Source organism: Protomyctophum bolini, assembly GCF_963924005.1.
Source record: "Protomyctophum bolini genome assembly, chromosome: 15".
In the NCBI taxonomy this organism is placed as follows: domain Eukaryota; kingdom Metazoa; phylum Chordata; class Actinopteri; order Myctophiformes; family Myctophidae; genus Protomyctophum; species Protomyctophum bolini.
Genome location: NC_137876.1, coordinates 9,688,179 through 9,713,013, shown reverse-complemented (window position 1 = coordinate 9,713,013; position 24,835 = coordinate 9,688,179). Strand labels below are relative to the sequence as shown.

At 46.0% G+C, this 24,835-nt stretch overlaps 1 protein-coding gene across 2 annotated transcripts in view; it reads right to left on the bottom strand.

Moving 5' to 3' along the window:
- LOC308329620 (latent-transforming growth factor beta-binding protein 2-like) overlaps positions 1–24,835 on the bottom strand; it is a 125,284-nt gene that overhangs the window by 35,533 nt on the left and 64,916 nt on the right. The window contains exons 9-15 of one of the 2 annotated variants that reach the window (XM_080784040.1): positions 13,276–13,350; positions 7,791–7,913; positions 7,173–7,337; positions 3,555–3,923; positions 2,423–2,445; positions 2,155–2,191; positions 429–512 (exon numbers count right to left, since the gene is read on the bottom strand). In XM_080784040.1, coding sequence (XP_080640166.1) covers positions 429–512; positions 2,155–2,191; positions 2,423–2,445; positions 3,555–3,923; positions 7,173–7,337; positions 7,791–7,913; positions 13,276–13,350 — 876 coding nt within the window. The remainder of the gene's footprint in view (positions 1–428; positions 513–2,154; positions 2,192–2,422; positions 2,446–3,554; positions 3,924–7,172; positions 7,338–7,790; positions 7,914–13,275; positions 13,351–24,835) is intronic. The other variant, XM_080784041.1, reaches the window with a different exon arrangement.

Below are 24,835 nucleotides of genomic sequence, written 5' to 3'. Positions count from 1 at the left end.
AGTTCTGGCTGACAGAAACAAACCCAGTGATGGCACCTTCCTCTGCTAATTTCTCTGTCCCCTCTCTCACTCTGTCACAGTCTGCCTCCTTTCTCTATAAACCTGGCCATTATCCAGTCCCGACAGCCTCCTCTTCCAAGAGGCGCACTCTCTCTGGTTTCTCGCCCTCTCACCCTCTGTGCAGCGCGGCATCCAGCGAGCCAACTTGGCTCCGAGAAATGGGGTCGAGTAAAAGGACAACACATGCTCAGCTCTCCCCTGCTAAACTCTGTGTAAAGCCCTGCAGAAGAGGCCTAAGGGATGTGCCTGCTGCCTGCGAGTGATTGCCTAACTTGAATGTCTCCAGCACAATGTTGTGCTTCGGGGCCTATGCTGTTATGTCCCATTCAGTATCCCAGGATTCCTCACAATGCATTGCAGAGTCTCACCTGTAGCCTTCGTGACTGAATCTATGGGGGCAGTGTCGTCAGTATCTGGCTTCAGGTTGATGATGGGAGAGTCAGGAGAGACCTCTGTTATGTGAGAAACAGAGAGAGAAGTGTTAACCAAAAATAACCAGCACAGTGGCCTTGTGGTTAGAGTGTCTGCCCTGAGATGGGAAGGTCGGGTTTAGAATTATCCAACCTGGTCATACCAATGAAAATGGCACCCAGGTGTACATCAAGCCACCTCATGCTACATACACAGGAGATAGGCTGCTCCTGCCATGAAGGCCTCAACAAGGCTTACCGTAATCTCCGGACTATAAAGCGCACCTGAATATAAGCCGCACCAGCTAAATTTAGGGGAAAAACCAAATGTGTACAATATACAAGCCGCACTGGGCTATAAGCCGCATAGAGGCCATAGCCGTCCATAGAGGTAGATTTAGAAGGTCCCCTAGTGGCCGTTAGCTGTAAAAAATCCATAGATTAGCCGCACAGTTGTATACGTAGGCCACAGGGTTCAAAGCATGGGAAAAAAGTAGCGGCTTATAGTCTGGAAATTACGGTACTTACTTACTATCAACCTAGTGTCCCTATGATAGGCAGGTCATTATAGGTGAACTTGATTATATTAAAAAAATTGAGTGGTGCAACCACTCCAAGGAACAGCAATGTCCGTGTTCACCGTTCACTTATGTGACGTTAATGAGCACCAGTATGACTATGAGTACGAGTAGGGGCGCTGTTGTGCCAGAAACAGAGAGAGAGAGACAGTGCTGCACTGTTGCCTGCTAATGAGAGAGAGAGAGAGAGAGAGAGAGGAGGGGGGAGAGAGAGAGGGGGGAGTTGCACCACTCAGTTCACACAGGTGTGATTTTTTAAATTAAAATCAAAACTCTAAATATTTTACCAAAATTGTCAAAACATTTCAAAGAACGAAACCTTTCAAAATCTTCAGATTCAGAAAAAGTAGAAGATCTATTTTCAACGCAAGGGCTTAAGTCATTGAGATGTTCATATGCAGCGGGCGGCGGTGGCTCAGGGGTAGAGTGGCTGGATGGTAACCACAAGGTTGCCAGTTCGAACCCGGGCTCCCCCAGAGTTGGTGTCGAAGTGTCCTTGCATGGTTTCCGCCGCCATTGGTGTATGAATGTGTGTGTGAATGGGTGAATGTAATGCACAATCTCTGTAAAGCGCCTTGGATAAAGGCGCTATATAAATGCACCATTTACCATTCATGCAGTAGTATGTGTCAATATACCATATAAGGCTTAAGCCGGTTAATGTGTCCATAGAGAGAACAGTCCACAGTGTCACTGTCGTTCGATATGACCTAAATTATATACTCCCTGGCCTGTTGCCTCTACCACCAACATGGCAGGCCCTACTACAGGAGTGTGGCAGCTACATAAAGATGAACGAACAATAACATATATAAATCAGCGGGACCCAATGGAGTCGACCTTCAGATGTGGTGTTTTCACTGGCATAGGTCAGACGTGCGTACAGCCACTGCTGTGCAGGAGAGATTTCTAGGAGACGAGTCAGTAGTGACTGAAGGTAACAAATCTCTATTTGCCCTGGAGCTTTTAGATTTGCTACATCAATACGACAAGAACAGCAGTGTAAAAACACCACAGTAAATCATCAGTGGGGGGAGGTTATGATTACATATATTGAATTGACAGCATTTATTATCAGTGGGATGTTCCCTATGAAGACAAATTACCTGGATATTTCCGCGGTGAGTCAGTGACAACTGTTGGCTGGAACACAAGAAAATATTACTGGTTAGGAAAGGATGTAGGTTAAGTTATGGCTGTCACATTCGCACGTCCTTTTTCGCGTGCGTCCATCGAGAATTGTGTTTTGCTTAAGTTATGTAATCAGATAGGCCCTCACAAGCCTTCCAGCTGAGATTCGCTGGTGCATATCTTCCTAAGGTAAACATTTCAAAGGCATGTGTGGTGAGGAGTTGACAGGGAAGAGGAACTCACCACGCTCAGTATTTCCACATCTGCTGAGAGACAGAACAGAGAGACAGCGTTATCTATGGTGAAATCTAACCTTCGGTGAGCTTTAATAAGGACCATTATCAGAATATCTGCCCATGTTGTCTTTGGGCACTCACTCGGCTTGCAGCTTTTGAGGTCTTCATTTCTTAATAAAGCAAAGCTTACAGTGCATTCATCCTTTAAGTCACACGGAGCGGCTTGTATTTGAAAATAACGCAGACTACCGACCATGGAAAAATGCAAATAGAGACAGGGAAACAAGATAACGAAAGACCCAAATCCCTAAATATTTACAGAATGGTCTCCTTACATAAATCCAAAATGTTTCAGCTATGCCAACACATTGCCTCATGAGCATAAATCAGAGGAAAGTTCCTCACAGAATCCCAAGGTTGCAGATGTTTAACCCATTTTGGGTGGGAACCCCTTTTGGTGTTAGCATCATGTTATGCTTTAGCTATTTTTGAAAAATCGAAGAACGACTGACATAGAAACATAGCTTTTTCAGAAAACTGTCAGGATTTAGAAGACATTTATAGAATCGTTCCCAGGTCAAAATGGTTTAACCTTTGTAGACGTCCCGTTCCACCGCGGTGATGCTGAGGCACTGTGGCAGATTGAGGGAGCCCAGTGTTCCTCCTTACGCTGCATATTTCTCACACGGCGGATAAAGCCTTTATTTGTGGAGATCAAAACATCCTGTTGATGTTTGGATTCCCACAAATAGCTGATCCAGCTTCGTTCCTACAGGAGGTTTCCGATTGTGCACTCCGAACGCGAACGCCTGAGTTATGCTTGGCTACGCATGGATGTTGCGCACTGATAATGGCAGATCTACAAGCTCACGACGTGGTGCAGCGGCACCATGTTGTGAGCTCGAAGATTTGTGGCGCACGACACTGACACACAACCACTTACTGTATAAATCAGGCTTTACCCTGCATATTTATACTGTGGATTGTGGTAACAATATCAGCTCAGCAACGAGGCATATTTTCATAACTCCCAGGATTCCGCACACTGCAGCACATTCAGTAGTAACTCTTTAACTATCAGACCAAACATGTGTCAACAAAGGACTCAACATGGTGAAGATTAAACATGTTCTGCTCACCTTCCGGCTGTCTGGGTGTCTCTCTGGCGGGGAGCTCAGAATCTGGGGAGGGATGGAACGGGGGCTGGGGTTGTCGTGGCTCCTGTGGGGTATTGGGGAACTGAGGTTCTCGAGGTATTTCTGGGTACACAGGGTATTGGGGTATGTGCGGGGGTCGCGGGTAGCTGGGCCGCAGCCCTGGGTCGCCGGGCAGCTGTGAGGGCTGCTCTGGCACAGCGTATGGGGGCTGGGGGTAAGTGGGGCTCTGCTCCTCCCAGGAGCGCTCCGGGTTCCTCAGATCTTCTTCCTCCAGCTGTCTCATGGAGATCTGCACATCGGAGCGTGAGTAGGTGTAACCATGACCGGCCGGGCAGATCTCCTTGAAATGGTCTGCAGGAAGAGGCACAGGGGAAGGAAGGAACAATGAGCTATAGAGGAGATTACCTCCGTATCCCCGCCAGCGGGGTCCTGAGTTAACATGAGACGCTGCCAGGGTGTAATTATGGCTTGTGTTTCTGTCTGCTGTTCACAGCAATACCATAAGCCATCCGTGTAATACTGTTATGTCGAGCATGCTGTGTGTATAGTGCACAGTGTATGGGCCAGATATGGTTTCAACTAGCTGTGGAACAGGCTAGCTGGCAGGCTAGTGACAGCTGTCATAGATGGCTACCAGAAAGGCTATTTGGAAGGAGGGGATATATCTGACTCACCCACCCGACGCACGCACACACACACACACACACACACACACACACACACACACACACACACGCATGCACAGGCATAGGCGGGGACATGCCAGCAGGGGAAGTAGAGGTGCGCGTAATACTAGCTGACCTTTGAACCCCGCACTGCAGAGGTGTGATTGAGAGGCTAATGGAGGATTCTCCGTGAAGATAAAAGGAGGCAAATTGCACCTCTTTGTGTCTCGGCTCAACAAAACTCAGCGATGGTGAATCCATTACCTCCGAGAAGCACTGTGTCCCCTACCTGACCTGAAAGGAGCCATTCCCTGCCAATAAAGGCCCGGGGCTGGAATATAGATACGCGTAATGACAGATATGTGGTCACTGTAAGTGCATGTGTGAATGCAGGAAGCGTGGATATGATAGGATATTGAGTGATGACTCGAATGTGGAGGGAAATGGGGGCTATATGTGACCAAGAACCACATCAGACCTGCTGGAATAATGCTGGAATGTGAGTCAATGAGCTCCTGTTACCAAGTCCACAGTAATGAGCCTGACCGCTTTGTACAGAACATGGCTCTAACAGCTCGTCCGGTGGCAGGCCATACAAAAATACAGCATCCAAGTAATCAGGCTAGCTGGTGTGTGTGTGTGTGTGTGTGTGTGTGTGTGTGTGTGTGTGTGTGTGTGTGTGTGTGTGTGTGTGTGTGTGTGCGTGCGTGTGCGTGCGTGTGTGTGCGTGCGTGAGTGTATTACTATACTTGTGGGGGCCAAATGTACCCAGTACCACTAATAGACATTGTGAGCGCAATTTTCATGGTCTGCACAAAATAAATGTTTGTTTATATTACGTTTAATAAAGATGTTTATAGCTTACAGGAAAATATTCAGGCTGGGGTTTGGGTCAGACTTAGGCATTTAGAAGTTAAGTTTAGGGATTAAGGCCCTGACACGGCTGTAGACACACTGAATCATGTTAATACCTGTTGACGTGTCTTGCAGAGCTCGGTTCTATTTTGGAGCGTTGACCTGCATCCAAATAAGTTGGAGCAACGCAGAAAGGTAAGGGCTTTTTTACTTAAAATTTGTATTGCAGTGTATGTATGTTTGTTTTCAGTTGTTTGATCATTCTAGAAACAGGGTTAACTCCTACTTTAGGCCGGGTAAGAGACGAGTTATGACTGATTTATATTTCATTGATTGGCAGTGTCAAAAATAGCAGGTTTACAAACTTGTAAACGTTGTTATACAACGTGTTGTGTACTTGTAGATCAGCTACGTTATTGTAGGCTAATAGAAAACATGTGTGTGTGTGTGTGTGTGTGTGTGTGTGTGTGTGTGTGTGTGTGTGGTGTGTGTGTGTGTGTGTGTGTGTGTGTGTGTGTGTGTGTGTGTGTGTGTGTGTGTGTGTGTGTGTGTGTGTGTGTGTGCGCGTGTGTTTGTGCGCGCACGTGCATATGCATGTGTTCATACTGTACGTGATTGTGGGCTACAGTATAGAGTATCTACAAAGACATGTCTCTGATATCTGATCTATGACAACCTTCATGAATCGTTGGCCAAAGTGGGCACTGTGCAGAACCTCCCTCTTTCTCCCAAAGACTTTGAAGGATAGATCAGAGCAGAAAAAAACAAGAAGATGACGACAACAACTTCCCGTGTTTCACTTGGCCAAGCTCTTTAAATCTGTGGTGAAGCATGCCCTGCTTTATTAGCGGGGCTTCTCTACGGGGACTGCAGTGATAACACAAGACTGACTCCTGCTATGATGCAGCCTCGGAAATATGAAAACCATTATATTGTTGGTCTCTTTCCACATCAAATAAATGTGGTGATTTGGAAGTGCTTAGAGATGCCTGGAGCAGAGTGGTGAGTGAAGTGTGAACATTTATTGCCATTTAGTTGGTATGTGTTTTTTGTGGAAAGACTTGCATCTTGTAACCTTTAGAATTTGATTGTGTTTCTGTGTGTTTTTTATTGATGTATTGCATTTATGGACCCAGAATCTAAACAAATGAAGCTGATTGACACACACACACCACACATTGTGTTAGCAAATTAATTATACTTTTAACTATCTGCACAAACATTGAACCCCACACGTATTGTACGATCAAGCTACATTTCACCAGTTCAAACATTCCTGATTTCATCATTTTGGACACACATGTTTTCAGAGAGTGCAAAGCAGAGGTTATGATAGAAAGGCAGAAGGGCAGACACAGAGGACAGTGTGCCTGACCTCAGGTGACCGTACAGTACCTGACCCTGGCAGAGGGCAGCGTTCACACCCTGTACAGTACCTGACCCTGGCAGAGGGCAGCGTTCACACCCTGTACAGTACCTGACCCTGGCAGAGGGCAGCGTTCACACCCTGTACAGTACCTGACCCTGGCAGAGGGCAGCGTTCACACCCTGTACAGTACCTGACCCTGGCAGAGGGCAGCGTTCACACCGTACAGTACCTGACCCTGGCAGAGGGCAGCGTTCACACCGTACAGTACCTGATCCTGGCAGAGGGCAGCGTTCACACCCTGTACATTACCTGATCCTGGCAGAGGGCAGCGTTCACACCCTGTACAGTACCTGACCCTGGCAGAGGGCAGCGTTCACACCCTGTACAGTACCTGACCCTGGCAGAGGGCAGCGTTCACACCCTGTACAGTACCTGATCCTGGCAGAGGGCAGCGTTCACACCGTACAGTACCTGATCCTGGCAGAGGGCAGCGTTCACACCCTGTACAGTACCTGACCCTGGCAGAGGGCAGCGTTCACACACCGTACAGTACCTGATCCTGGCAGAGGGCAGCGTTCACACCGTACAGTACCTGATCCTGGCAGAGGGCAGCGTTCACACCGTACAGTACCTGACCCTGGCAGAGGGCAGCGTTCACACCGTACAGTACCTGACCCTGGCAGAGGGCAGCGTTCACACCCTGTACAGTACCTGATCCTGGCAGAGGGCAGCGTTCACACCCCGCGCCCCAGGCTTTTCCCACACGGCTGCAGCAGCAGATCTGCTTGGTGATGTGCTGGAGGAGGGGCAGGGAGCAGCCGCCCGCTGACGTCGACCGGTAGCAGAACGCCCTGTCCTCGGACACCGCCTTGTCCGCTGAGGAAAGAGTTCACAGCGTTTAAAGATTCTACTTTTCTTCTATCTGTGCTTCTCAAATGTGTTATTGTTAAAGGACCCCATGAATTAATATCTATTTGGTTGCAATCAGAAAATACACACATTGTACATGAAAGCAGAGGTGATCAACGTAGCCCAAAGGTTTGGCCACACCTTGATTACACAACATAGACCAGAAGCTCGTACTTACAGACACAGTGGCTCCGTGCTGGGTCCAGCATGAAGCCTGGTTTGCAGGTGCACCGGTAGCTTCCTCTTTTCTTCTATCTGTGCTTCTCAAATGTGTTATTGTTAAAGGACCCCATGAATTAATATCTATTTGGTTGCAATCAGAAAATACACACATTGTACATGAAAGCAGAGGTGATCAACGTAGCCCAAAGGTTTGGCCACACCTTGATTACACAACATAGACCAGAAGCTCGTACTTACAGACACAGTGGCTCCGTGCTGGGTCCAGCATGAAGCCTGGTTTGCAGGTGCACCGGTAGCTTCCTTTAGTGTTGATACATTCCGCGTTCTTGCAGATCCCAGACATCAGACACTCATTGATATCTGTGAAATATGCCATACAGTACATTTAGTCAAGCGGTATCTATCTACACTGCAGTGCCTTACGGTTGAGCTCATGGAAATGTGATGTTGTCCAGTTATCCTGTAGTGATAAGTTCAGTCGTTGTTCCCTACTGCACAGTAATCAAAAATCTCACCCGTGTGAAGTGTCATCTTACAACATTGAGGAGGGAATTCAATGATTCAATGATTAGGTTCAACAAACATTGAACTAAACACAAACATTAAACCTGTATATAGGAGGGGCTAGCGCCTCTCAAAAATAGCTATTCTACAAGCTCACAACCTGTCACTTTGCTACACCGACACATAACAAAGATTGAATCAGACTTAATTACACTAGGTAAATAATAAATATCAATGTACTGTACAGCATGGAATGACCTTCTAATATCTTGGTTGGTCAAGGGGGAGGGGGGGTGATTCCCCTTTGCATGAGCAGTAGATATTTGGTTTTCCACACCCCGAGGAGACACAGGTTCGAATCCAGGTGGTTATAAGCTTGCAGACCAGCAACAATGATGGATGAAGTAACTTTTGAAGTATTCTTTCCACCTTGAAAGGTGACAGTGTCACAATATCAGAGCTTAATAAAACCACCAGCTGCTACGTAGCGATGAAAGATGGAAACTTTTATTTGAGTTGTACAATACTTAAACGCAGGATGGGGTGATGACATGATGGAGACACATCCCCAGTGAGCCGCATACACAATTACAAAAACGTTTTGATATGTTGACAAATGTTATAAACTCTCAAAGATGTAGTGACCTTGTCTGGAAAAGCAGGACGTTGAGAAAGGAAATAGCTGGATGTTTTGGATTAGTGTTTTTATTTCCTCCAAGAAGGTGAAAGTATCTTTAGTTGATGTCAAGGGACAGAGGGCCCGAAGAGTTCTTCCTTTGTGTGGCTTGTGTGGAGCTAGCCTACAGAAGAGCCAGAGTAACTTGGCCAAACCAAGGTAAGCAAGCTAATCAGCAGCTAGCCAGCTGTGCCAGTCAGGTGCATAGGAGGACATATTTTAGGTGCTTAGTCATGCCATCACTCCAGGACCAGGGAAAGTTTGTTGTTCTACAGAGAGTAGGCCTAAATCATTAGGCCTTCGTCCATTGCTGTGACGACTGCAATCTGACAGCCTGCCACCACAAATTTCCCAGAATTCCAATTAATCTGCTCTTGTTTGGCTGTTTTGCCTCCTGCTGGAAAATGTGAGCTTATAATGGAAAGGATTTGAGTCTGATAAATCCCAGGACTGAAGCTAATCTAGGGAGTGTCTCCATTTGTTTTGGTCTTTCGGTGTGTGCGCGAGCGTGTGTGTCTGTGTGTGTGCGCGCAAAACCAGAAGGAACGACTGGAAGGCTTTCTTTGCCGGCACGTTGGCTGTTTTCTAGGAAGCAGCGTGACTCCACTCTCACTCTCACTGTGTGTGTGTGTGTGTGTGTGTGTGTGTGTGTGTGTGTGTGTGTGTGTGTGTGTGTGTGTGCGCGCGTGCGTGTGCGTGTGCGTGTGCGTGTGTGTGTGCAGCACCACACAAGCTAGGAGGAACCAGTTCATGGCCGAGTCTGACCTTGTAACGACCCTGCCCTCAGTCCCGATGTCAGTGACAACCTAAACAGGCATGCTACATTATAAGCAAAGTGGCCTCGCAGCGTTTCCTCTTTAGGAGGTCCATGGGGAACATAAAGAACATGCAATAGACAAGCGCTGTCATGGCCGCCTGCATTAATGACCATGCAGTGAGGATCTCTTGGGGGAGATGAAACTGGTTGTTCTTCAGGCAGCACAAGTCTGCAACAACAGCATGTGTGGAGACCACAGGGACTTGAGCTTAGTTTAAGCAGCATGCTTTCAGGTCAAATGGCAGGTCAGAGTCGGGGCTCAGCCTCCATCACATGGCTGAGTCCCAGAATAGAGCTATTGTTGCAATCTGTTGGTCTTTAACTCTGAGACCATATGGACCCATAGGGGTCCATTTGGTTCTAACTGTACACTATCAGAGTTACAGTACAATAAAAACTAAGGATTTTACTGTGTGGACTGGTGGAATTGAGATGACAGCTCGTTATGATCAGCGTTACGTTCAACAGCGCTCGTCGACACACGACCCCTGCAGCTAGCTATAGGGGCCCCAACGTTTGGAACCCCCGCAGCCGTCCGTCTGAGTCCCACAGCTCCACTGTATGATGCTTGTTTTTATTGTGGTAATGATGCGTAATGGTGACTTCACCACATCCAAAAGAGTCTCCCAACTCTGGTTAAAATGACAACCTGTCTGCCACGACCTTGCACGACCCTGGGCCACCCCCCGCCACTTCTGGAGCAACCAGGAGCCACATAAACACGGGAATTATTTATGGACATTATAAAGGAAACAGCCTGCCGTATCTCATGTGGTTCTGTGATACACAGGATTATGTTGAACCGTGTTGGAGTGCATTGGCTGTAATAGTCGAAGGGAGTAACAGTGTGAGGATTCTTCTCTTACAAGAGTGATACTTTTAAAGTCTCAAACCAGACATGAAGCATAACTCACAAGGTAAAAAAGCATCCGTTTGAGGATTTGTGAATACAGAGAGCTGCTTTTCAATATCATGCCAAAACTGCAATTAATGGGAGAAGCAGTGTGTTTCTCAGTGAGCAGTCTTGACCGCAATGACTGTGCTCTCCATTAAAACCACAATAAGGACTGGTCTAGGTTTCAACGCACCACTAGCCAATGTAGTATTATTAAATATGATGAATGTCACTACAGTAATGTGTGTGTGGTACAGGCTTTATATTCAATGGATGCCATAAAAAACATTAATCCAGAGTAAATGTAGAACTTCTCTATTCTTTGAAGTTAAAAATGGTAAATGGTCTGTATTTCTATAGTGCCTTGATCCAAGGCGTTCACACATATTCACACACAGACGATGGAGCAAACCATAGGAAGCGCCATAGGAACCATAGGAACCACCATCATAGGGAGCAATTAGGGGTCCCTCAAGGACACTTCGCCACAAAGAGCTGTGTATTGAACCGCGGAACTTCGGCCACTGTATATCCTGAACCACTGTCACAGTACTCACTTACACCTTGTTAGTACAACGTAAGGTCCGGAGTGATCATTTCATTCTGCAAGAATCTATATTTACACTTTTAACGCTCAGGATTTAGCGGTGTATCCTGACCTGCCCCAGACAGCTACTATCACTCGTAGCAGACACAGCCTAGGGGGCAGTGTACTCTAATCATGCCTGTACTTTTATTTAACAAGTAGCGACATGGTCAACTTAGTTGACATTGTATCTGTGCAGCATTCTGAAGATAAGGACTCTGGTCCTGAGATCAGACAGCTGTGCGCAAATCTGACGGGGCGTTTTATCTTGGTACAGACGCCACAGAGGCCAGATCAGAGAGAGAGAGAGAAGGATGCTTGTACTGTATGGTGGTCTATTCTAGACACAGCGCTCGGACACAGGATATGAGACCAGTTCTGCTCCAGTAAAACACAATACAAGCAATTCAGCATAAGAGCCATGGTTTGGCAGGCTGGACACCATCTTGATAATAGTGACGGAATACCAGAAAAATCTGATTTTTGACTCCTTGGCATTTGTTCTGAGAGCTGAAATTAAAAAATATTTCTTTGGAAATAGAGCAGCAGCTGAATGGGGACACAGACTTTAAAGCTGGCCAGTAAATATTGTGGGTAACTGTCAGCTTTGCTTTTCGGAATTCAAGAAACGACCGACTGGAAGGAGGGAACATCTTGAAGCGATCATAAAAAAGCAAGCGCGAATAAAAGAAAGATAAATTACTCACTGGCAACTCCTGACACCATTTTGGACGGCACAGAATGTGTCCTTGTCCACAGTTCTTATTTATTTATTTATTCACTTTTGATTAAAAAAAGGGTTATGGAGTGCTAAAGAATTTCCAAGCTTAATAACTCTAATTCCGTCGTATTTCTGAGACAAATGGACGGGCCCCTCACACTGTGCAGACAAGGGAACTGGTTGAACTTTCTGAACTTGTGGATGAGTCCTGTCACTGAGCGAGTCAAAGCTGTCCGTCAAGACGTTTATGTTGTTACAGTAAACTTTATGATGATTATGACATCATTGATCAAGACACTGGGTACCAAGATGTACTCATAAATCTTAGTTATCATCCCCAGTACAATAAAAAAAATAAGTTCTATTTTGTTATTCCCAGTGTTTGCATAGATTTTCATCATGTTACTGTTCACAGATGATGTGAGCTGCTATTGCCAATGTGCCTCCACGCCAAGGTTTTAGCGCCAGTACAAATTTCCCTATCAATGCAGCTAATTCCAATATGCTATGATAAACTAATCATCCAAAGTCTCCCTCCACTGCATGTCTGTCTACACAGTAAAATCCTCAATCCTTTTTCATTGTTCCCAGAAGTTTCAAAGAAGTCGGACACAGGTCATTCCAATACAAAGCTCCGTCTGACTGAAATAATTGCTCTTTTTCTGAGATCTATTACAGTTTGTCTTTCCACTCTTTCAGGACGTCTTCATTTTTGCTTAAAACAACCTGTTTATGCTTTTAATTTGTGTGCACTTAGAGTGCAAGACAAACTGCTCATGCTGATGTCATGGATTTATTATCCAGGTCATTGTATTGCATCCAATTTATTTTCTTTTTTTCCTTTTCTTTTTGCAACAGCTGAGGACTTGGAGTGTGGGTGGGAGAACAAGCTATCTGTGTATTTGTACTGTATGTGTGTTACAGTAATGTTTTAGTTTGTTATTTTGTATTTGTGTCAATTACAACAACCTAGAAAATTAGATGATAAATCTCATGGGAATATCCTTTCAATACATTCAAAAAGCTTCAGTATTCATTTAACTCTGAGAGTGTACAAATGGAACCTTACAGGTTCCATTTATGTACTCTCTGAGTTACGAATGGATTTTACTATTTATAAAGTGAACAGTATGTGGGTTGTTATCTCTGCACAAGACCACTGGCCAGCCCGCAGAAGCTGGGAGCTGCATGTACCATAATCATAGCTCGCGTACCATTCTCCACTCAGAACCCCACAGACCAATTAAAACAGCCACCCCAGGGGCTTATTGACTGATGAACTCTGACCCGGGACAGGGCTAATTGTAGCCTTGACCTGGTTCCCATCGGGGCTAGACATACGGCAAGAAATACTTTTATAGAGGCCCTGAGTGGTTGTCTATACATGGAAATGTATGGACAGTATGTTTTATCACACTCCTGACACCTGACGCTAGCATTTTGTGAGGTTCGGATTTTGCCTTACGGGTTCATTCTGAGAGCAGGTATAATACGTTTATTTTACAATATTACTCAAAGCTTACCTTGACAGTGTGTCGAGTTCATCCTTTTGTAACCCTTTGGGCATTCGACTTGTCCGTTTGCAATCACTGCATATGCTGCGGAGGAAAAGAAGGAAAAGACAAAGAAAAATGGCTTAGTGGTGATACTGTCATACAGCAGAATTCCTCTGTTTCAAATGTAAATGTATGGATAGCGAGAATAGGACAGCTGTAAGTGACCATATAAGTTACAGATGTGAGCATCTTGGCAGGGGGAAAAATGGGGGGACCCACAGCTGGGCCCTGCGGGACACCCAAGTAAGTGAACGTAAATTGATCCCCATCAACCACATTTATACGACAGCATTGCCATCCAGCAAACTCTAACAATAACACTAGACGTCATTTATAATCATATTACCTATACATCTGCCCCCCCCCCCCCCCCACCCCTGGGAACTGATAGAGAAAGTTCATTTGTCATAAATATTTGGAGGAAGTACGTTGCCACAGCCATGACCTTTGTCATCAACCACACCACAAATCTACTTAAGCAATAGACCACTGCTCAAACAGTGCACACAAAGAACGACGATGAGTGTAAAGACTTGAAGAAGAGCGATAGAGTCCCCCCCCCTGTAACAGCAGTAACTGCATGGCGTGTCTTTCAGTAGGGTACTTGGGAGGTTCACAGGAGCGCTGCAGTAAATAACGCGGTACGTCCGTTTGCACCAGTGCGGCCATACTGCATGTTCGGTGACGGAGGTCTGAAAACATGATGTCATTGCTCATTCGACACGGGCTCCAGCAATGCTCCATTAATCGCACAGGGGAGGAGAGGCCAGTCAAACTATCATATGGCCAGGGGTGAGCATCTGTGTGCATGTGAGCATGTGTTTGTGTTTGCTTGCATGCATGAACGTGTGCGATTCGTTCCGTAGGGGGTAATCAGAGCTGAGTGCCAAACAGGAACATGGTGATTATTCACACATCGTCACTGTGTTTCAAACATGAAACTGTACACCTAGATGAAGAGGCTCACCTCATGTCATGCTGAAAGGACAAAATGATCCCTGTGATTGAGGCAAGGAAGGCTAATTGCCTCTCCACATCCTCCTCCGTACTCTGATCGTGCACTTTGTAAAGCCTGATAAACACGTCTAGTGCTTTCACCTAAAAGTCTCCACCACCTAAATAGGAATGCACCTTACGACAGGCGCAGCTCATTCTTAGAGGTGATGGCAGCCGACAATCTGCCCGAAACACACCCATGATTAAGCTAACACATTGCACCCTCATAATGCGCCCTGTAGATAGTAAAACTGTCATGGACACACCCCCCAAGGCGTAAGTTAAGACATGACGCAAAGTTCCATCGTTCAAATGGGGCCCTGACAGTCTAAAAGAGGTTGTGCTGCTATCAGGGCTAAGGACAAAGGCAAATCATACAAGATCACAGTACTGCTAGCAAAGAAAACACATTCTTCCCCTGGCAGAGTGGTCCAGGAAAGGGAGGTGCACTGTACTGTGTTTATGACCGGAGGTCCAGGAGACGGCAGACTGGATGGGGTGTTGATCTCTCTGTGATTGACAGAGAGCTCGGAGCTGATGTGGCTAGCTGTCTGGAGTCCTGCACATGGGCAAACACGGCCAGACGACGAGTCCCTCACCCTGGCCCATTCATCTAGCCGCTGTGGACGAAGTCAACAGTCCTGACAGCGTCTATAACCCCTCTGACCTATTACCTCACCGGCCGCCAGTAGCCAACAGCATGCAGGCACAAGGAGTCTCCAGTCCTGCACCACTGTTTGTTTGGGAAGCCCTGTCATTTATCTTCCCTTTCCTTCCTATGCAGGCGACAACCTGTTAATTGAAGAGGATGATGGGCGATTTTTAGGTTCCTATTCCAGCTGCCAGAAGGGTTCTTGTGAGTTCACTGACCTCTCGGTGTTAACAGGACAGCAGTACAAGTCTTTTTCTTTCCTATTCTAATTGTGGCTTCATCGTTCTTCGTCGGTCTTGCTGTGACCTACAGTACTGAACCCATGGATATTTTAAAGTGGACTGTACCAGGCAGGGCAGAGGCATCAGAGGCCTGGGAGATCAGAAGTGGGTCAGACTGAAAGGGCCTCCCCTGTTCTTGTCTGCCCGTCTCACCCATCTCCACACCCTCCTAATCCCGTTCTGATCAGTAATGAGCTGTTGTGGTAAGGTGGTGGGCGCACCCTCCCACAGTGACGGGATCAGGGAAAGTCTGACCTGAGTGACAGCAGGGCGCACATGCCAGGGTAAGCCCAGTGGGGGGGTCAGGAATCTCAATAAAGCTTATTATCGAGGAGAAGAAGACTTCCACCATCATTACCGACTACCACCTCGGTCTGAAAAGACAGCTCAGTCGAAAACACGTCTTACGGTTACAATCTCTAAGGTTTATGTCTAAGGTTTATGTCTGAACTACGGTACAAGAAAGATGGCGGCACATGCCGTTCTCCAATTTGGTGCACCATCTACTGATTCTACTTCCTATAATTGTATTGCCACTGTCAATTAGTCGGTGACTCTGTGTCCTAACCGACACTATAGAGTCAAAACTTCTCAATGGAAGATTTGAGAGATCATCTCTATTCAATCACTGCAGATGTGCTAGTTTCTTAACACGGAGTCCGCCAGAAACAAGGAACACGAAGGTTTAAATTAGTACCCTAGCCCGCCAAACCCTAGCTGATGTTGCTACCCGCATCAACACAGAGTGGGACACTGGCCGGTGGCCGCGGCCATTTTTAACATGCGTGCGCAATCCGCGCATCCACTTCCAGTCTAAGCCCACCATTCACAGCTCTGTATCTCAGAAAGGACATTGAGGGGGCCGTTTCTGGTGAATACAAGGGTTTTCAACTGTCTGTAGCAGGCGACTGATTAATGCTGGCGCGAATTGAGTTAATACACCATAAAGATCGGTTGAAAATAAGTGTTGAAAGAATTGTAGCTTTAACATGGCTTGAAGAAAAATAAAACAAATCATTCTGTGGGGCTCTAATCTAATCAATACCGATCTTTAAAAAAATATATCTGGTATTGTTTTATGCAATACCAGACACATTTACAATTTATAAATCATACATCTACTGTAAGTATGATCTTACTTGGCTGAGTGTCCAAATCTCTTGTGGGTCCTGAGCATGGAGATGTTTGTTGTCACAGCTACCAAGTCAGTGGCATGCAAGAGTGACCTCTAAGGCTGTCCCCAAACATTCAAGGTTTGAATGTTCGCTCGTTAGGGTTGGCACTCGAATCTTAATTAATGCATTTGAACCATTCGTTTTTTTTTTTTGTTTTTTTTATTAACTCGAAAATATATCTCGGCGAGAATGTGATATATGTTAAAAAGTAAGTTTCTCGTGCATTCCTGTCAGAAGTTATGTCTATCTCCTTGTTGTGCTGTCCCAGGTGTCTCTCTCCAAAATCCCCTGTGCACATTAATTTGGTGATGGGCCTGCAGCCAATCAGCCAATCAGCAACAAACACACACACACACACACACACACACACACACACACACACACACACACACACACACACACACACCAGCATGGCACAATTTGAGAAAAAGGTTAGTTCTCTCTCTCTCTCTCGCTGCGCTGTTGCGTCTGTGTGTGTGTGTGTGTGTGTGTGTGTGTGTGTGTGTGTGTGTGTGTGCACGCGCATGTGCGTGTGTGTGTGTGTGTGTGACACTGATTTATTGAATATTCTGACTTTCAATTCAAATGTACATACATTTAGTTTTGATTGTATTGTTGCTTTTTGCCTTGGCAATGTAAATGTAACCCAGCCAACATGGCAACCCGCAAATGGCAACCCATGTCAACTGTCAATCAAGGCAGTATAAAGGTGACATCAGTTCCTACACTCCCCACTCCCACCTATGCAAGATGGCCGAAATGTTTGACAGCAGCATGGTCCTGTCCACTGTGACAACCTTTGGTTACTCTTCAGTGAGTCATATAGGCTTGGTGTCTTAACTTGGATCAACTGGTTAACTGTTTGTTTATTTTGAAAGCATTTGATTTATGATTTATGTTTGAACTTTTGGTTTAATAATTAATATTGATGTATTCTATTATATTATATATATTATAAAATATGGGTTGTGGGGGCTGACAAGGCTATACAGCCACATGTGTTTCTAATGTGATGTAGGCCTACATAACACTAATGACACTTATCTTTTCTCTTCATGTAATTCCAGAATATGAAGAGTCACTGCACCAGTGGTGTAGGAGGCAGCACCAAGCCCTGGGCCCTGAGACGAGCCATGTCCGTGGGCCCCACAGCCCCACCAATTTAGGCTTCCGAGGACCCCCACCCTACCCTGGAGCCCATGTGAAGTGTCCCAGACCGATGCCCCCCCTCCCTGCACAAGACATTGAGGTAGGAACTGTACACTATAGCTGCTGCTGGGAAGACCTGCTTGCTGCGCAGTGAGTACAAACTTGTTTATTGTCCTTTGCTGTCGCTGGTGTGGTTCTGCAGGGTAGCCTACTGATGGTGTTGCTCTCGTTTGCGTTTGCGTTCCGGCTTCCTGCGGTTGCGTCGTGTCGGGCTGCCTGCTGTTGCACTCGTTTGCGTTGCGTCTTTTGCGTCGACTGCCACAATTTCGGCCTGTTCTGTCATTTCACCTCATTTCACCTAACTTGTGGACACTGCCTGTCATCTGCAGAAGAACGTGATGGTTCCCGGTAACTGGGTAAGTATCTGTTTTTGTATTCTTTGCTGCTGGTAGGGTAGGGCTGGTAGGGTAGGGCTCCTACAAGGGTAGGTTTTTGCGTTGCGTCGCAAACAAAGCACTTTGGCACAGGCATGGAGCTCCTGGTTTACTGGGATGGGGTTCGATTCCCTGCTGCGCCCTATGCTGATTACATTTAATCTGTTAAACAGGCATCCTTTTGTACAATAGAGCGTCGCAGTCCCTCCCCCTTTCAGAACGACGAGTGGCCCAGGATTTTTTTCTCCATAGGCATTTCAAAGACCTTTAAGCGTCGTATACGAAGCCAACTCCTGTCGTGACAAATCATGACAACGCACACAATATTTTGGACCAAATAATTACAAAGAACACAACGTGTTGTAACCTGCCGTTTTATATACTTTATAATTCTTTGTTTGGCCCGAAAAATTGTGTTTGTCATGATTGGGCCGAATGTTCACTCGAAAATTCCTGCCCAAGTTCGAGTCCTAAAATAAGGGCTAGGGTACAGCCTTAGTGACCTCAAGCAGTGCATCATTATACTGTGTCGCCCTACAGGCCAAACTACAGCCAGCCTGTATCCACTAAGCACACAAACAGAGACCTGTGCATCTAGGCCAAGTCAAAGACAGGCTTAGCCACCCCTCCCTCACTCATTTATTGTCCCTCACTAGACAAATGTATTGTGCATTCCACTGGCAACAGTTCAATAATATTTACTTGGACCCCCTGAATCGTGAAGTGTAATTCACATTTCTAGGAACTTCTTGGTTGGTGGCACTGTCCTAATTTGAAATCTAAACAAACATCCATTCAAGCCATTTTCCTGAGACGAAAGTCAACATTGTCCAGAGGCGAGCATTACAGAGGGGATTCAACTGAAAGGAGCTTATGCAAAATGAGTGAGAAAGTGAAGGGAGAGGAAGTAGAGAGCAGGCAGTGAGAGTCTGGTCAAATGGGTTCCTCTGCTGGACAGAATGTTTAATTGGTAATTTAGTACAATCACAACCCCAGACCACCCTGCCTGGGGGTTGGTGGTGGTGGGGGGGGGGGGTCCTCTGCTAAGCTCATTGAGAGGTCCAACAGGCCCATCAATCACACCAGTCATCCCCTGGGACCTGACTATAGGAGGCAGCCTCGGTACTGTGCTTATCCCCATGCCTAGCTACCAACACTCCAGCCATTAGTCAAGACCTCTTGAAGATATTTTCGTCCTAGAGGTCTGCTTTCTGCCAGACCACCGCAGCACCAAACGGTGCCACAGAAGCATACCAGGCACACAAAAAATCCCTCTTTAATCATCATGTGATGCAAAGATGACAAAAAGCTTCTCTCTTTGGGCTCCGGTGCTCTGGTGCCAGTGGTTGATTAGAGAAAACTTGTTTGCGCCATGATTGCCAGTCCGCCAGGGTCCATATCACAGGCCCTGTAAATAACGGGTCCCTGCCAGTGGAGGGGGCCAGATGACACGCACGCATGCACACACGCACGCACACACACACACACACACACACACACACACACACACACACACACACACACACACACAGTACATGTACAAAAAGTACATATTTAATTTACTCCCTCAAGAAAGTGTACCAGCTTTGAGTTATTTTCCGAGTCTCAGCTGTGCATTCATGTGGAGATTCTATTGTAACACTACAAAAGCATTTGTATAAGTTGTTACCCTGTCCTGTAGTAGCAGATGTGAAACATCGGGAAACTCTTTGATTAAGACACTGCCAGTGTTACATCATATTCATTGTTCTGCTTCATTAGCTCTTAATTTATAACATGTTTTCCAGTGCTCTTGTCACAAGACGGCGCATTCATGTACGTGTCTGTGGTCGGACAATCTCTGTCTTTGCGTCCTTCTGCAAGACGCTGATGGCGGAGGAGTGAACACACATTCAAAACAGGCCCGCATTCCTCCATAATCTCATGTTCTCTGTGACATATTCACCACGATGGCCACTGCCAAAGGATGACATGCCTTGGTACAGTACATACCGCATAATAAAACAGGCTTAGCATGTATCTTATTAAGCTACGCAACACAGATCTTTTACCCAAGCGCCTCCAACTAGCTGGCGAATTGCCCTCGACCGAGGGACAGATACTTGGATTTATTTCTCTCAGTTAGGTCTGTTCGGTCCTGATGAACCACACTGCTGCCCAACCTTAATAGATTCCATCACGCTATAGCTGTGGCAGGATGAACGAAGAAGACGAAGTCAACCTCGATGAATCAGAAATGTTCAAATCGGCGTGACGTCTCTATCAAATCACCATGAGAAACTGGAAATGGAAAGGAAATGTTGGCAGAGAGCAGCGCATCTGTTCTCTCTCGCTCCTTTTTTCTTTGGGATTCGCTGCGTCTCTGGTTTTGGTTGGTCATTAACAAGTGTTCCTGTTTGATCGGCGCTAATAAAAAGTAAATAAGCGCAAGCGCTGGCCTCTGGATGGATGTCAGATTAATGCCTATGGAATGGGAGGTCTGGGAAGGACAAGTTCATGAGGGAACATGTGGGGGCCGGCTTGGGGAGAACAGGGGGCCCTGGTCCCTCTATTTCTCATAACGTTGTTGATTGAATGCTCCTGAAGAATAGTGCCTCATTACAGAGGGCAAGAGATGGAGGGAGAGAGAGAGAGAGAAGTAGAGTAAAAAAGAGACTCTCTTAGTCTCTCTTAGTCTGTGGTGGACGTTTTTCATTTTTCCTCTTCCATTTAGTCAGTGCCAATCTCTCCCCCCATGTTGTCTATAGTCCCTGGCACTGCAAACCCCTACTGTTAGTGTTGGGGAGGGTGTAAACAACCACATGTCTCCTCCAATACACATGGAGTCGCTAGCCGCTTCTTCTCATCAGTGAGGAGTTTCACCATGACCAGGAGGCCGATATCGCATACGGAGGAACACGCTCTCCCTCTCAGTTCCTCTCTTTTGCTGGGCAGGCGCCACAGCAACCTGTAGGAGTTGCTAAGATTGAAATGAAATAAGCTCTCAGGATGATTCGTATTTTATCAGATATCTACAAATATTATCTATATGCGGTTTTGTCAGCAAAAACACCAATCAATCAGTCTTAGGAGTCTCTGGCAGCAACAGCAACACGCTGGCCGGCCTGCTTCCCACTCATGAACACGGCCAACTGTGTTTGTTGGAATGAAGGAATTTAAGCCCTGCCACGGTGGTGGTGGTGCGTATAGGTACTTTATCCCTGCGCCAACCGGATGCCCCTACACAGAAAGATCCAGAGTGTTGAAGAATGGATCCGTAACCCGGATCCATTTTTACACTTTAATTTAAGGATCAGAATTTTACTGTGCAGAACATCCGGGCAGAGTGATGGGGCATCGTTAAGGCACTGCCAGAGTGGTGACCTCATCACCATGAGCTCGTCTGCAGAGGAGGCCGAGGCTCCTGTGGGCGGGGTCGATGTCTTTTTACTGTAGGCCTGGGAGATCTCTGATCGGGGCTAACTGGAAAGCATCGCAGTGTGCCGGAGAGTCACTGGGAGGGAAGTGGCTCAGTAATGACAGATAGGCAGACGAATGGCTTATGGAATTCCATTAGCTGTTTAAACACACGTGCAGGGAGGGGCCTCCTCCGGCGAGGCCCAGCAGAGTCATGCGGTGTCACCCCGTCATGCCAGCAGAACATGTCGAAAGGGAAACTAGCCTTTACTTGGCTCAGGTTTCAGCGGGGAATCTCAAACCACAGACCACAGTCATTTCACCTGAGTCATTTGTATAAGTTAGAGAAGGGGAAAAAAGCAAAGCCAAACAATAACAATGCTATTCTAGGAGGCGTTCCTTTCTCTCAAAAATGCAGCACTTTCTAAAAACCTGGATTCGGTTTCTTCTGTGTAATTCGCACTATAGCGAAACAAATTACCTGTTTCCACCAAAACCACCCCGTCCCCTTGACGACTGTTGTCGCCATGCCATCGAGGACAGTTTTAATTGCCTCCATGTCCACCCCTGTCAGAAAACAATTCTGCAATACTGCAACACTGAAATCCAAACAAGGTCCAGGGATGATCCTCGCTCTATGCCTCATCAGAACCAGAGGGAGAGAGTGGACGACAGCCATTCTATGGGATCTGGATCTCATTATGGCCTGCGACTGTTCAACATGTGAGCGATAAGGGCAAGACTTCTGCTTCCATTGGAAACCCACACGTCCATGATGGCATGACGCAAGGCCGATGTGTGAATGCTCAATGTCAATAAGACTGTGATGTCTTATGAGCTTACTGACTGGATAAGTTAAGCATAATACTGTATAAAAGAAGCTGTGGTATATCACAGCTACGGGTGTTGTTGGTACAGTATGACACGATGTGGTGTGAATTAAATGGCCATAGATGTGATATAACACAATATCATGGCCTTGAGTATATTATTTCTTTTATAATGCGGCTGCCACTGCCACATAATATTTTACACGGCTTACCCTGCCACACAGCCAGGTTTGTGCACACTGGCTGTTCTCAAACATTTCTTTCAATGAGGTTACGTCTGGAAATTGGACTATTCTTGAATGACCAGCCTAATTGAATTGGGCAAGTTCTGCTGACTTTTGCACGCCACTTAACTGTTGAATCAAAGTACGCATGTTGGGAAACCACACGTTGCTCAGTGTGTTCAAGGCTACGGGCAGGCACAATTGACTGAGGAAATGCATCACAACAGAATAGGGAATGTTAATGAACAGAATAGCTTAAAGTGTATGGTACTTTTAGACAAACAAAATAGAGTACCTACGTAAGTCCCCTCATCCCCTGGTTTGCGGAAGTAATTTCTCGTGACCCAATAACATTGGGTCATCTTTTTCTTTTTTTATATATATTTTTTATCCCACGATTTTGTAACCCATTTTTCACCCCTGAGTCAATCATCTACTGTGATCCTGGGCTCTACACACCCTCCGCCAACCTGGGGAGAGCAACGGACTTAACTCATGCTTCCTTCATGCTTGAGTGTCCAAGTTGCTCCTTTACACCTGACAGGGGGGAGTTTCCCTGGTTGGACGTAGCGCGTGAAAGGAACACGTTATTCCAACCAGTTCCTTTCCCCTCCATCAGGCGCCCCGGCTGGCCAGGGGGAGGCAGTTTAGAGACCAGGATTACTGCATGTTTTTGTGAGGGTCATTGGGTCATCTTAAAATCGTCTCATATAGGCATTGGGGTCCAAAAATAAACAAACTGTCTCTGCGATATTGTCGGGGAGATGGCTCTGTATCGTCACTCATATAACATTTTACTAATTCGGCAGCAGTAACATCAGCGTCTTCTCGCCATCAGTTGATTCTTCATATTCATATATGAGAATTTTTGGAACATAGTTCTTATTTGACACCATATGAAAGAAAGTCTATGGGAATTCAGAATGAGGGAAAAAAATGCAACCAGTTAGGATGTGAAATTACATCAGACTTGGGCGCTCTATGGCATTCAAAATTAGTTTTTTATCATTATTTTGTTCTTTCTTTGGAACAACAAAAAAGTATTGTACTGTATGTGCTTTTTGAAAAAATGTGGAAAGGTATTATGTTGACATGGCTTTGAAATGTTCTGTTCTTTGTGCAAAATCAATAGTGGTACTGAGCGCCAAACTGAATTGAAATATAATACATTTTTTGTGTGTTGTGACTTGTGACCGAATACTATGACAGCATTGGTGGATTTCAGTGCTGAGAGCACGCCTGGCCTGACAATTATTCACCTGGCTACAGTAACTATTGCCATGATCCCTGGAAAGTTTGGGCCAGACACCCCTTATAAAGGCATGCCAGTTTTTAAAACCATTCGCTAAAGACGCTAGAAACTTTCAAACTACCGTAACTGCATTCAGCTGCACTGCATGGTGTTGAATTAATTTGAATTAATTATTTGCAATGAGGCTCATCTGCATCAAAAAGATCAATTTGGCACCAAATGTATGCATATTACCCAGTTTGAATACATGCAAATAGCACTGGAGCACCAAGACACTATTTGCTTGGCAGTGCAGTCAGGGGTGTATTTTCACTCTCTGCGGAATGCTTTGAGAATTGTCTTACTTGCATGGGTTTAGAGGTGGCAAAGGCAATGCAATCCTTTTGTGAATTAGCCCCTCAGAGTTAAATTAACACTGAGGATTGGACTGTGTAGCCAGCCTTGGAGGACAGATACAGACACATCTGAACCTAATCCAAGTCACAAAATGAGAGTGTCTCCAGACAACACATTCCTTTCTGAAATGGCACGGCAACTATAAAATGGCAGTCACCCTGGCATCCTCTTCAGGTACAATAAAAACACTCGCCAGCGGTCTCCTGTGCAGCGGCGATGCTAGTTCTCGATCGACAGCGCATATTGCAAATGGCCATAAAGTGACTGACATGATGTGTCACACCCCATACACTCGAATTCATGACCTCATTATGACAGCAGCAACAGCAGCAAAAAACACAGGAGCCTCTTGTAAAGTTAAGCGAAGTTCTCCCCCTCCTACGCAAGCCCTTCACTGATGCAGACACATAAAATGAACAGAACAGACATTAGGTTTGGTTTCCAGTGGATAAAGCCCGTGCCCAACACACAAATGTAAAACAATGTCTATATTCAGGTCAGGTCAAGTGGTTAAGGCAGCACATATATCTAGCGGAGTGTCTAAACAAAGAGCTGTAACACTTCAGAGGAGTTCATAGCATTCCCTTCAAAGAGCCATTCGCGATTACGTGGGCTTTACGGTACAGTACACTGTAAATATGGCTACATTTCAAACCCCCCCCCCATGCTCTTCTCTTTCTCATTGCCTCCCTTTCATTCTCTTCATCCCTGGTTCCCTGCCTGCGTGTGACCTGGGATCCAG